We start from the raw sequence: 12238 nt of genomic DNA on the forward strand, positions 1-12238 counted from the left end.
AAGCAAGTGATTTCTGGATGAAGTATAAAACTCCAGCCAGTTTCTAGGATACAAGAGGCTGTAAACTTACCCTCACTTCAGCCTCTCTAGGCTTTTCATTAAGGTCGCACTTGGATCCGTTCACGTAACTCTGACTGTGATATCTTTTCAATTTATGCTGCTTTGAAGCCTGCAAATGAAAGTGATTCTTTAAAAAATAAAGTATATAAACTTAAGCTTTCAAAACTGCAAATTAAAAAATGCATTCAATTATAAAATGTACAAATAATCAGTGTATGGTTATATCCATGATAAAAATCAGAATGTCAAAGGAAGCAAACTGCATGGGATATAATTTTTTAAAAATTAGTCTTCTCCTCCCCCTTTACTGTGTACAATTCAATGGGCAGCAGGTGAGCTGGCTTAAGTGATAACTTCACGTCTGAGCTAATGAGTCTCAGTAGGTTATTCAACCCCAGGGGGAGGGATAGGAGCACACTGCAACCAAGTCTAATGCCATCTTCGCCCAACATCCACACAGGCACACTTCCGGCAGTGGTGGCCGAATGCTGATCAGGATCCCTAGGCAATATACAGGAAACTCTCGATTTACCGGCACCTAAATAACCAGAAATCTCTTAACCGGCAAAATTCAGGAGTAGGTTCAGGTAAGTTTTACTTCATTAGTGGCAGTTCCTGGATCTGTGGCTGTGTAATCGGGGTTCCTGCACTTGTTGCTAAGCAACAGGGACGCTTGGTCTGTGTCCGGAGTTCCTGCACATGTTGCTAAGCAACAGGGAAGCCTGGATTTGTTGCTGTGTACGGCGCTCTCGTACCTTTTAACTATACCTCTCTGTAATCCAGGCGTTTTGATAAACTGGCACCACGCCGGTCCCGTCGGTGCCGGATAATAAAGAGTTTCCTGTACTCTTTTCCCCCCAACTCAAAAGGCCGATTGTCGCACTCCTACCGCTGTCCTGACTGAGATCAGACAACTCAATGTATAGACCAAAGTCTGAGCCTGGGACTCTCCATCTGTATGGCTCAACCACTTGCTATCATAACTAGCTGATCCAACAAGGCTGCTACACAAGTAGAAAAATTGATACAATGGCACAGCTATTCCAACAGATGAGCAAACAGGTGGTTGTGTAGTTACTTTTACAGCTATGACTACACACTTTCAAAACAGTTGCAGGCCGGAAACAGGAAATAAAGTATCAAAGGTTTCAGACATAGATCATTTACAACTTCTACAATTTAGAAATCAAATATCCTGCATTTTTTTTTTTTAAAAAGCAATTGCATTTCAAAAGTTAGCCGATTACAATGTTTATATCGGAACAAAAGCACCTATTGCCTATTGAGAGAAGGCAACTCGGAGACTGGCTTCGCATTTGACTCGGGGCATTTTGTTTTTAGAAAAAAGAAAATGCAAAATTTATATTGAACATTCACTCTCCACATCCACAAAACGGAAATAAACTAGTTAAAAGCTGCTCAAGCATTAAATGCTACAAATTGGCACTTCCCTGTGATCTTACCTTGCTGTCCCATGGGCTTGCAGTACTCCAAAGAGCAAAACAAAAATATATGGCTTCTACTTATTAAGGCAAGGAAGCTGGGGAGAGATATTTGCGCACAGTCCAGTATTGCAGCAACTAAGATGGAGAACCATTACGTGAAGGAAAGAACTTGCATTTATATAGCGCCATTCATGACCTCAGGACGTTCCACAGCCAATGAAGTACTTTTGAAGTGCAGTTACTGTTGTAACAAAGAAATGCAGCAGCCAATTTGCGCACAGCAAGGTCCCGCAAACAGCAACGAGAAACGACCAGATAATCTGTTTTAGTGATGTTGGATAAATATTGGCCAGGACACTGGGGAGGACTCCCCTGCTCTTCTTCGAAATAGTGACATGGGATCTTATGTCCACCCGAGGGGGCCTTGGTTTAATGTCTCAGCCGAAAGACTGCACCTTCGACAGTGCAGCACTCACTCAGTACTGCACTGGAGTGTCAGCCTAGATTATGCTCAAGTCTCTAAAGTGGGGCTTGAACCTATGACCACAGCTGACACATACCATTAAGTGTCAAGATCAAAATTTAAAACATTCAAAACTCTGAAATAAAATTTAAAAACCAAAAAGTCAAAATAAAACAAGAGTTAGACACTCATGACCTGTGTAAGGTTAACAGCCAAAGTAAACTGGCTAGTGAGTCTGAATAACAGCATTTACTGAAAGCTTTGATCTGTTGGGACCTGCAACAGAATGACACCAGAGCAGCCTACCTATGATTTGAATTCATCCTTACCTTTGCAGTTTCATTGTTCCAGTCAAATTCAGATTCATAAAACCCAAGATACATCACATCTCCTTTAACTTCAGAATCTGAACACAACAAAAAAATTACAGCTAAAATGCAAACTCCGTCTTGAAAGTAGAGTTAAAAATCTAAGAACTGTATGCAGTGCGAGACAAGCACTGCATTTATATTAGAGAGCTGCCAATGCAGGCAGCTCCAATTTCGTCAGTGGTGCATTAATATAAAGCGACATAGTCCGGGGGTGACTCCTGCAGCATGGAGACCACCTTCCAGAGATCGTTCCTCTGTGTCACTTGTTTGCATCCAGTGCTTTGCCTCCAAACACCATTTTGTTCTTGTCTTTGAGCTCTCAACTCACCTGTTAAGAGGTCAGCGTTGCAGTTTTAACATCGCTGGCCTGCACAGACCTTTCCCCCAACATTAGGGAAAGAAATCTAGTCGCGAACACATCTTGAGCAACACTGCAGGTGCAGTGATTTGTCTCATTGCTCGTGCTCCGAATTGCGTCCCATCAAGTAAACTGCACACCAGCAGCCTTGATGTAATGCAGAAATTTTCACAGTATAAAGCACAAATTGCATTTGACCATTTTACTTCGAACTCTGGTACGCATAGCAGCAAAGCAGCAGACATACACAGGCACACAAAAAGTCAAATTAAAATTAAAAAAAAAAAAAAATCACACTTATCACAATTCTTTCCTGCATTATAATGTAGGAGGCTTCTACTGGGAACATCGCCATAAGATTAGAGCAACATTTAGCAGACGGCTGTGGGACAGGTTACACACTCAACTGCAGATGGTGTGTAGCTTTGGCAGGGCCGGGGGGGGGGGGGGGGGGGGGAAATAAACTGGATATCCTTGCACAGGTAATGAGATTTAAAAATCGGTACTCTGAGCCTCACATAACCAAGTGCTGGGACTGTACTGGTATACAGTTGTACAGGGCCTTGGTGAGACCACACCTGGAGTACTGTGTGCAGTTTTGGTCTCCTTACCTAAGAAAGGATATACTTGCCATAGAGGGAGTGCAGCGAAGGTTCACCAGACTGGTTCCTGGGATGGCAGGACTGTCGTATGAGGAGAGATTGGGTCGACTAGGCCTGTATTCACTAGAGTTTAGAAGAATATGAGGGGATCTCATTGAAAAGTATAAAATTCGGACCAGGCTAGACAAACTGGATGCAGGGAGGATGTTTCCCCTGGCTGGGGGGTCTAGAACGAGGGGTCACAGTCTAAGGATATGGGGTAGGACATTTAGGACTGAGATGAGAAGACATTTCTTCATCAGAGGGTGGTGAACCTGTGGAATTCTCTACCACAGAAGGCTGTGGAGGCCAAGTCACTGAATATATTTAAGATTGATAGATTTCTAGACACAAAAGGCATCAAGGGGTATGGGGAGAGAGCGGGATTATGGTATTGAGATAGAGGATCAGCCATGATCGTGTTCAATGGCGGAGCAGGCTCGAAGGGCCGAATCCTGCTCCTATTTTTCTATGTTTCTACACAGTCAGACCAATTACTAGAAAACATTTTTGTATATATTCCAACTTTGCAGCTATAGAAGGGCATTTTGAATCTTATTTCTGTTAGCAGTGCATACATGTTAAAAGTCCTCAGTGTGCAATACTTGTGACAAAAATGAGGTATTTTTGTCGAGTTTTGACTTGGTGGCTATTTTTAAAAATCCATCACAATCAATGTTCCCTCTGAGCTGCGTGGCCACGCAGCTGTTTCCGTCTCGCGCAGCCCGGGACCGATTTTTCGTGCATGCGCGAACCTTTTGAATGGGCGGCGCAGCCCGTTACAGGGACCGCGCACCCAAAAAAGAATTAGGGGGAAATATTGGTCACAAGAACTTTACAACAGATTCCTTGATACAAGGATGCAAGTCTCGTCAGTTAAAAGTTGGAGAGAGAGAAATAATGCCAACTTAAACACTGCAGTGGGATTGGTTCAGTTTGTGATTGACAGCTTTTATTAAAAAATAGGTAGGATATTAAAAATTTAAAGTCCCAGTAATTTTGAGATATACAAAGACAGAATGTCAGAATCAGGGGGAATCAGTTTGAAAATCTCAGAAGAAACCCATCTCCTGAGTTTGGAGGGGGGGGGGGGGGGGGGGGGGAGGGGGCGGGGTAGACAGAGAGAGAACTGGGTTGAAGTTCCAAGAAACTGTCTGGATTTATATAGGCCCCCACAGTGGTAAGAAATTTGAGGAAAAGCAGGAGAGTGATAAAAGATATGAGCGCCAAAATAATCTAGAGAAAGGTTACAGAAGATCCATAAAAAGTGCAACTTTCAAACACTAGCACCTGCATTCACCTTGTGTGTGATATTGCTTGATATCCTGGCCGTAGCAAAACTCATATGTCCACCAGTCTTTGGTCTGTAAGGAAACAACACAGAAAACCAATTTCCAACAATGAAACATACAGACTTGACACTGAACAGCAAGTACATGCATTTATATAGCACCTTTAACATCGTAAAATGTCCCAAGGTGCTTCACAGGAGCGATTATCAAACAAAATTTGACACCGAGCCACATAAGGAGATATTAGGGCAGATGACCAAAAGCTGGGTCAAGATGGAGGTTTTAAGGAGCATCAGGAGGTTGTAGGGCTGCAGGAGGTTAGAGAGATAGGGAGGGGCAAGTAATACACTAGTTATATACCCTGCAGTAAGAGTGAAAATAGGCAGTAATACCTCCTCCACACTGATCCTGAACACGGGAGCTCCCCAGGGTTGTGTGCTCAGCCCCCTTCTGTACTCCGTTTACTCACGATTGCGTGGCCACGCACAACTCCAACATCATCATCAAGTTTGCTGATGACACTACCGTTGTAGGCCTGATCACAGATGGCGACGAGACAGGCTACAGGGAGGAGGTAAGAGCCCTAGCAGAATGGTGCAAGTACAACAACCTCTCCCTCAACATCAGCAAAACAAAGGAGATGATCGCGGACTACAGGAAGCGGCAGGGGGAGGGACACACCCCAATCTACATCGAAGGGGCTGAGGTGGAGAGGGTTAGCAGCTTCAAATTCCTGGGTGTATTCATTACGGAGGACTTAACGTGGTCCAATCACATCGACGTCATAACCAAGAAGGCATGCCAACGCCTGTTCTTCCTCAGGAGACTGAAGAAATTTGGAATGGCCCCACAGATTCTCACCAACTTCTACCGGTGCACCATTGAGAGTATCCTGTCCGGCTGCATCACTACCTGGTATGGCAACTGCACCGCCACAGGCCGCAAGGCTCTACAGATGGTGGTGAAAGCTGCACAACACACTATATAGGAATTAAACTACCTGCTGTCCAGAATATCTACCCCGAGGGGTGCCGGGGGAAGGCCCTGAGAATCATTAAAGACGCGAGCCACCCCAGCCACAACCTCTTCGCCCTGCTCCCGCCCGGTAAGAGATACCGAAGCATACGGTCTCATACCAGCAGGTTTCGAAACAGCTTCTACCCCCAGGCCATAAGACTCATGAACGAATAATTTATTATTTATTACTGTATTTCTATTAGCATTTTTATCATTGTTATGCCATATTTATTCCAATGTTGGGAGGACTCGTAAAAATCAACATTTCATTGCAGCAGACGTGTGTACTGCACATATATGACAAATAAAATTGAATTGAATTGAATTGAATAATACTGAACAGGAATGCAACCTGCAGTAATGCACCCAGTAGCAAAACACTCGAGTCCCAGTAACCAAACCAGTTACCCTAAAACCCCACCCTTGTGTACAGCAATTTTAGTGAAAAAGCAGGATTACCCGAGTGTAGAAAGTCTGCTTTTGCTTCCGGTTAGTTGCTGCCATTACTCACCACTTCTACATTTGGAAGATTGCATGGCTTGGGCAAGAATTAACATTTTAAGGCACAGTTTATTCACTAGTTGCAGCCTGCTTGCAGATTACCCATATATTGTGCTCCATTCTCAACTTCCTACATGCAGCACGGTGGCATAGTGGTTAGCACTGTTGCCTCACAGCGCCAGGGACCCGGGTTCGAATCTGGCCTCGGGTGACTGTCTGTGTGGAGTTTGCACATTCTCCCCGTGTTTGCGTGGGTTTCCTCCGGGTGCTCCGGTTTCCTCCCACAGTCCAAAGATGTGCGGGTTAGGTTGATTGGCTATGATAAATTGACCCTTAGTGTTAGGGGGATTAAATACGTGGGGTTACGGGGATAGGGTGGGATATGTGTTGGTGTAGGGGTTACGGGGATCGGGTGGAATATGTGCCGAAATGGCCTCTATCTGCACTGTGGGGTTTCTGTGATTTCTGTGAAGACTGCTGTGCCAATTTTAAGCAACATGACCAAAGGACTAGTATGGAAATGGATTGATTCTGTGTTAGCAAAACACCACAATATCCCAAGCTCCACTCTCCCCAAAAGGTCAACATCCGATTGGGTCCTCGTTTCAACTTCTGCCACCATTTGCCTCTCCTCAACGCCCCACAATGGTGTTAGGCCATTTTAAATGCCGTCTTTGGAAGTTATACAAAAGAAAAAGCAGGCTGCAGTGTTATGGTAAGGGCTACTGGCTGGGGCGTCTAGAACCAGGGGTCACAGTCTCAGGATAGGGGGTTGGCCATTTAGGACTGAGATGAGGAGAAATTTCTTCACTCAGCGGATGGTGAATCTTTGGAATCAAGACTGAGATCGATAGAATTTTGGATATTAAGGGATTCGAGGGATATGGGGATAGTGCAGGAAAGTGGAGATGAGGTCGAAGATCAGCCATGATCTTATTGAATGGCGGAGCAGGCTCGAGGGGCCAAATGGCCGACTCCTGCTCCTATTGCTTATGTTCTCATGTACTAATTACATAAAAGCACTTTGAACAACCTTAAAAGGACATGCCAGTATTCTAGGTCCCACAGCCATCTGCTGTGGTATTGAGCCCAACAGACAACAAGGATCCCACGTTCAATTCCTGGCCTATTCAGAGTTAGTCAATCTCAGCCAAAATGGCAAGGGGAGCATCCTTGAGCAAAGGAGGGGGAAAAAAAAAAAGACAGCGAGAATTTCCACCCCTGGTCACTATCCAAGGATTAAGCACATGTGGACATTGGGCAAGGACAGGAACAGGTTGCGATACCCCCACAAAGTTTATTACCAAATTACTGTCTAGACTCGCATGAAAAATGGCCAACTGGAAGAACTACCAGAGGGCACCCAGTGCCAGCAGAACTGTACTGGAGAAAGCAGTAAACGCCCAGGGGTGGGGGGGGGGGGGGGGGGAAGAAAAAAATTGAGGAGAGGGTTTGATGGGGGGAGAAGGCATCTTTCCAAACCAATTAAAAATGCTAATATGCATTATGATATTACAGTATTGAACAACATTCTCCTTTCAATTCAATTTCTTTTGGGGGAGGGGAAAGACACTAATGAGGGGAGGGGAACATTAAAAAAAAAGTACAGGTTTAAAAAAACTCCACAAATATTTACTCAAAGCTACAGGCATTTAGCACCATTCCTCCAAAATAACCTGACCTCACCTTTACAAGACAAGGTGCTGCATGCATTGGCTTCAACAGCTCGGAGATCTCCAGCCCGGAGTAGGATTGTCCTTCATCTTCAGTGTCCTGCTGAAATTTCATGGCTTGAGCCGGCAGCCTGCACTCGTACATCTGCTTATATTTTGAAGAAACTATTACAACATCATCCGATTTAGTCTGTAAAAGAACGAAAACACTCCATTAGACAGCAGTTGCCATTGGATCAGTAACTGAGAGTACACAGTGCCATCAGTAATCAAGCAGTTCTTTCACCAGAGGCCTGGGATCTAATCCAGCTCAGACTGATGGATCAAAGAATTTCTTCAATAACCAAGGACCCGACATGAAATAACGTTGGGGCAGTATCAGTCTATTTACTAGTGGGTACAATTCCATGGCACAAAACTAGCCATCATTCAACACAAATGATGGCCTTGGACCAGATGGCTGGTGTGAGAAATGGAAAAGTCACACTGAAACAGTAAAGGGCTCATTTCAGGGGGGTGGAAAGGTTTGTACATTCATGTTAATTATAGGACATTTGACTTGATGAATTTCAATCTGCTTTTTAACAGGCAAAGAAATGCCCAGGATGTACACTGACTTTCCTCGCGGAATGCCCCGGTCTCCCGCTGTAATTCCGGTGACAGTTTAGAATAAAATTCAATGCACTATATTGTATATAAGAGTTATACAGGAAACTTTCGATTAACCGGCCCCTAAATAACCGGAACGCTCTATCCACCGGCAAAATTCAGGAGTCGGTTCAGGTAACTTTTTTTTTTACTTTTATTACTTTACTCATTTGTTGCTGTGCAAGGGTGTAGCTGCAGCTGTTGCTAAGCTACAGAGACACTTGCAACTTGTGCCGATTGTTTTGAAGCTGTGGGTTTGTTGCTTTATACGGAGCTCTGAGCGCCGTATCTTTTACTATAGCGTTCGGTTATCCAGAATTGTTGATGAACCGGCACCACGTCGGTCCCGTCCGTACCGGATACCAGAACGTTTCCTGTACAATTATCAAAAGTATTTCACACATCAAGAAAAGTGAACAGACATGCATTTAAATTCTTAAAAATGCTCAAGTGCCGTGTGCTCTCTTATCGGACGTGTAGTTTACTTTCATTGAAAGCTATAAACCAAGGTCAACTAGTTTTGTATATAGTCACACATATTGTGGATCCCTTTTTAATTTTCCACAATAGTGGAATTTTTTTTTTTTTTTTAATAAATGAAAAGAAACACTTAAGCACAGTACCAGACCAAATGGGATGTCATTCGTCAAAGGTCTCAGGATGTCCGGGATCACAGGAAAACCTAATTCTTCTCAACAAGGCACTGAATCTTAGAAGTTCGGTTCGACAGGTTCCAGCTGCCCTCCAGTATCTCACCCAAGTGCCCATTCTAGATGGTGCCAGTCAGTGAGTTATTCAACTCCCAGGAGCATTAGCCTCGCCTAACCCAGTCCTTCACCAATGTACAGGCAGACATTAAAACAAGTTTGGAAATGATGATCTGGCACGGAAACTCTGGACAAATATGTCTCTCGTCTCACTGCAGAGAGCGAGTGAGGACAATCATATACAGGAAACTTTTTTTTATCCGGCACGGACGGGACCGACGTGGTGCCGGTTCATCAAAAATTCCGGATAACCGAACGCTATAGTAAAAGATACAGAGCTGAGAGCTCCGTATAAAGCAACAAACCCTGTGCTTAGCAACAGCTTCAGAACAATGGCCACAAGTTCCAAGCGCCTCTGTAGCTTAGCAACAGCTGCAGCCACACCCTTGCACAGCAACAGATCGAGGAAAAAAAGTAATAAAAGTTACCTGAACCTACTCCTGAATTTTGCCGGTTAACCGAGATTTCCGGTTATTTAGGTGCCGGTTAATCGAAAGTTTCCTGTAGTGTACCCATCATTGCCATGGCAGACATCAGCTAATTCAGCACAAACCAGGGGTTGGACCAGGACCCTTTCAGGTCCATATAGCTCCATACCATGCCAGACAATCCATCCACTCAAATGAACCATCAGAGGAGCCTTTACACCAATTTTATTTTCAAATCATTCAAGTCTCTATGTGCGCCATACTGAATAGAATAAAGCAAGTCTCTGGCAATGAATAATTTCAAGTGACCCAATCAATGTTTGTACTAATTGATTACTTTAAATACCAACTTTAAAACAGCCAGCCAATCATTCAGTTCAAATCATTAAGATACAGTCTTCTCCATTTCCAAGAAACTCAAATGATACCAATTCCGTTGTACCAGCAACATACCAATACCCACATTACACCAGCTTGCTCCCACATCTGAATCAACATCCATTTAATGTAGCGTGGAAAGTCTGATGTAGATGCCCTGCTGGTTTTTCTTACAACGGTACTAAAATCCTTCAGGTAAGGGACCCTGCCACCTCTACCTGGTCTGGCCTACACACGACCAGTCCCACACTACATGATTCACTTTTAATGCCCCTTGAAGTGGCCTTTATATAAAGTCTGATGAAGTGGTGGTCTTCCACTAGTGCTGTGCTTATTTACAACCCTATAAAGAAAGACTTGCATTTATATAGCGCCTTTCATGACCTCAGGACGCCCCAAGGTGTTTTACAGCCAACGAAGTACTTTTTAAAAAAAAGTGTTGTCACTGTTGTAATGTGGGAAACGCAGCAGCCAATTTGCTCACAGCAAGCTCCCACAAACAATGTGATAATGACCAGGTAACGTTTGAGGGATTAATATTGGCCAGGACACCAGGGAGAATGCCCCTGCTCTTCGAATAGTGCCGTGGGATCTTTTACATCCACCCGAGGGGGCAGACGTCTCATCCGAAAAACGGCACCTCTGACAGTGCAGCACTCCCTCAGCACTGCACTGGGAGCGTCAGCCTGGATTTTGTGCTCAAGTCTCTGGAGTGGGGCTTCTGACTCAGAGGGAAGAGTGCTACCCACCGAGTCACGGCTGACAACACATACTGCAATTATATTTTGCCCTGATCGAAGACAGCGCAGCCAGACCAACTCTTCTGCAGTGATAGGCTAGCAGCTTGTTTCCCTGGCAGGCAAGGAAGAAATCTGAACATGTTGAATTTGACCGGTGCTACGTGCAGAGCTGCTGGCTTTCACTTCAATAAGTCTTTCCTATTCAGATTCAGAAACAGGAACAGATACTGCACCAGCCCTCAAGTACAAAGCACAAAAGTATACACCTGGTGGCTGCAGAGTGCTTTGCCCAGTACACAGGGTGCCTCTCTATTTGGTACACAGAGCAGAGATCATTAACCTACAGACAGAGTGCATCGCTACCCAGTCGGAATTTAGGACCAGACATTTGCCTGATCAAAAAAAAGGGGAGAAAATGTTTCTTCACATTCTCCAAGATGAACAAACTGCTAATAGAACTGCAGGACGGGGCTGTCAAACGTGCAATTTCAGAGAATACAATGTTGTTAGCGAGAGCAGAAAGAGGAAGTTAATCAGGACACCTGTAATAAATGATTCTGTAACACCTCTCAAATAGCCACTTAATTGGTTTGAATGGAAAGGTTCATTAGTCCAGATGTGCAATCAAGTGAAAATGGCTGAGTAGCATGTGGGGGGAAAAAACAATTTCACGATGAGGTCCTTCCAGTGCTGATAAACCTCTAATGGGGTGCCAGAAGCACGTTTTAGGTAGGAGAAAGGACAGCAAACCCACCACCACCCCCAAAATAGGCAAAGGCAGCACCAAGTGCAGGAAAAGGGCAAACACCATCTCGACGATTCAGAGGACCCTGGCTGGATGGCCACAGAAATTGCACAACATGAAGATTAGCACATTGTAGCAGCACATGACATACTTGAACATGAAGGAGAGTTATATATACAAAAAGCACAGCACTGAAGTAGCGAGTAAGGTATTAAAAGTGAAAATAGCAGGGTGATTCAAGTTACGTTACAGTGTGCCATGATTGCTGTGAATCTCTAGCATGGCAGCATCTGTGTACAAATGTTTGCATACGAATGATTAGCTCTTGCAGTATATATATATATAATAAATATATGAAAGGGCCTGTAAATAAGGCAGCGTTCCCTTTGATTCTGGTGTTCTTGGTCTGGCTCCAGGTAAATCAGTAATAACTTGACATTATGACTAACAATTAAACACCCATTAGCTCTCATTTACATTTTGATAGCAATAGAAATGTTAGCCAAGTACACAACCAACAAGCTATTTCAGACTACAGCACTGCCCTGGTTTATAATGTAACTGTATCCACTTTTAACAGACCACTGCTTTGCACTATTTAATTTTAGATGTGACCTTTTCAGAAACTACAGTCACTACTTTAAAGCAATACTATGAGACTAAGTGGCATGCTAACTTGCAAGGCTTTCCACCTCCAGAGCCAAGCTGTCC

The 12238-nt window shown here is 44.0% G+C and overlaps 1 protein-coding gene across 1 annotated transcript in view; it reads right to left on the reverse strand.

Annotated features, from left to right (window-relative positions):
- Positions 1 to 12238, reverse strand: part of os9 (OS9 endoplasmic reticulum lectin) — an 86296-nt gene that overhangs the window by 52830 nt on the left and 21228 nt on the right. Inside the window, exons 2-5 of the mRNA XM_085972606.1 lie at positions 7835 to 8011; positions 4639 to 4702; positions 2298 to 2374; positions 71 to 169 (exon numbers count right to left, since the gene is read on the reverse strand). Of these exons, the coding sequence (XP_085828732.1) occupies positions 71 to 169; positions 2298 to 2374; positions 4639 to 4702; positions 7835 to 8011 (417 nt within the window). The remainder of the gene's footprint in view (positions 1 to 70; positions 170 to 2297; positions 2375 to 4638; positions 4703 to 7834; positions 8012 to 12238) is intronic.

This window comes from Somniosus microcephalus, chromosome 33, assembly GCF_052327205.1.
Source record: "Somniosus microcephalus isolate GS21.2 chromosome 33, FLI_Smic_1.0, whole genome shotgun sequence".
Classification (NCBI taxonomy): domain Eukaryota; kingdom Metazoa; phylum Chordata; class Chondrichthyes; order Squaliformes; family Somniosidae; genus Somniosus; species Somniosus microcephalus.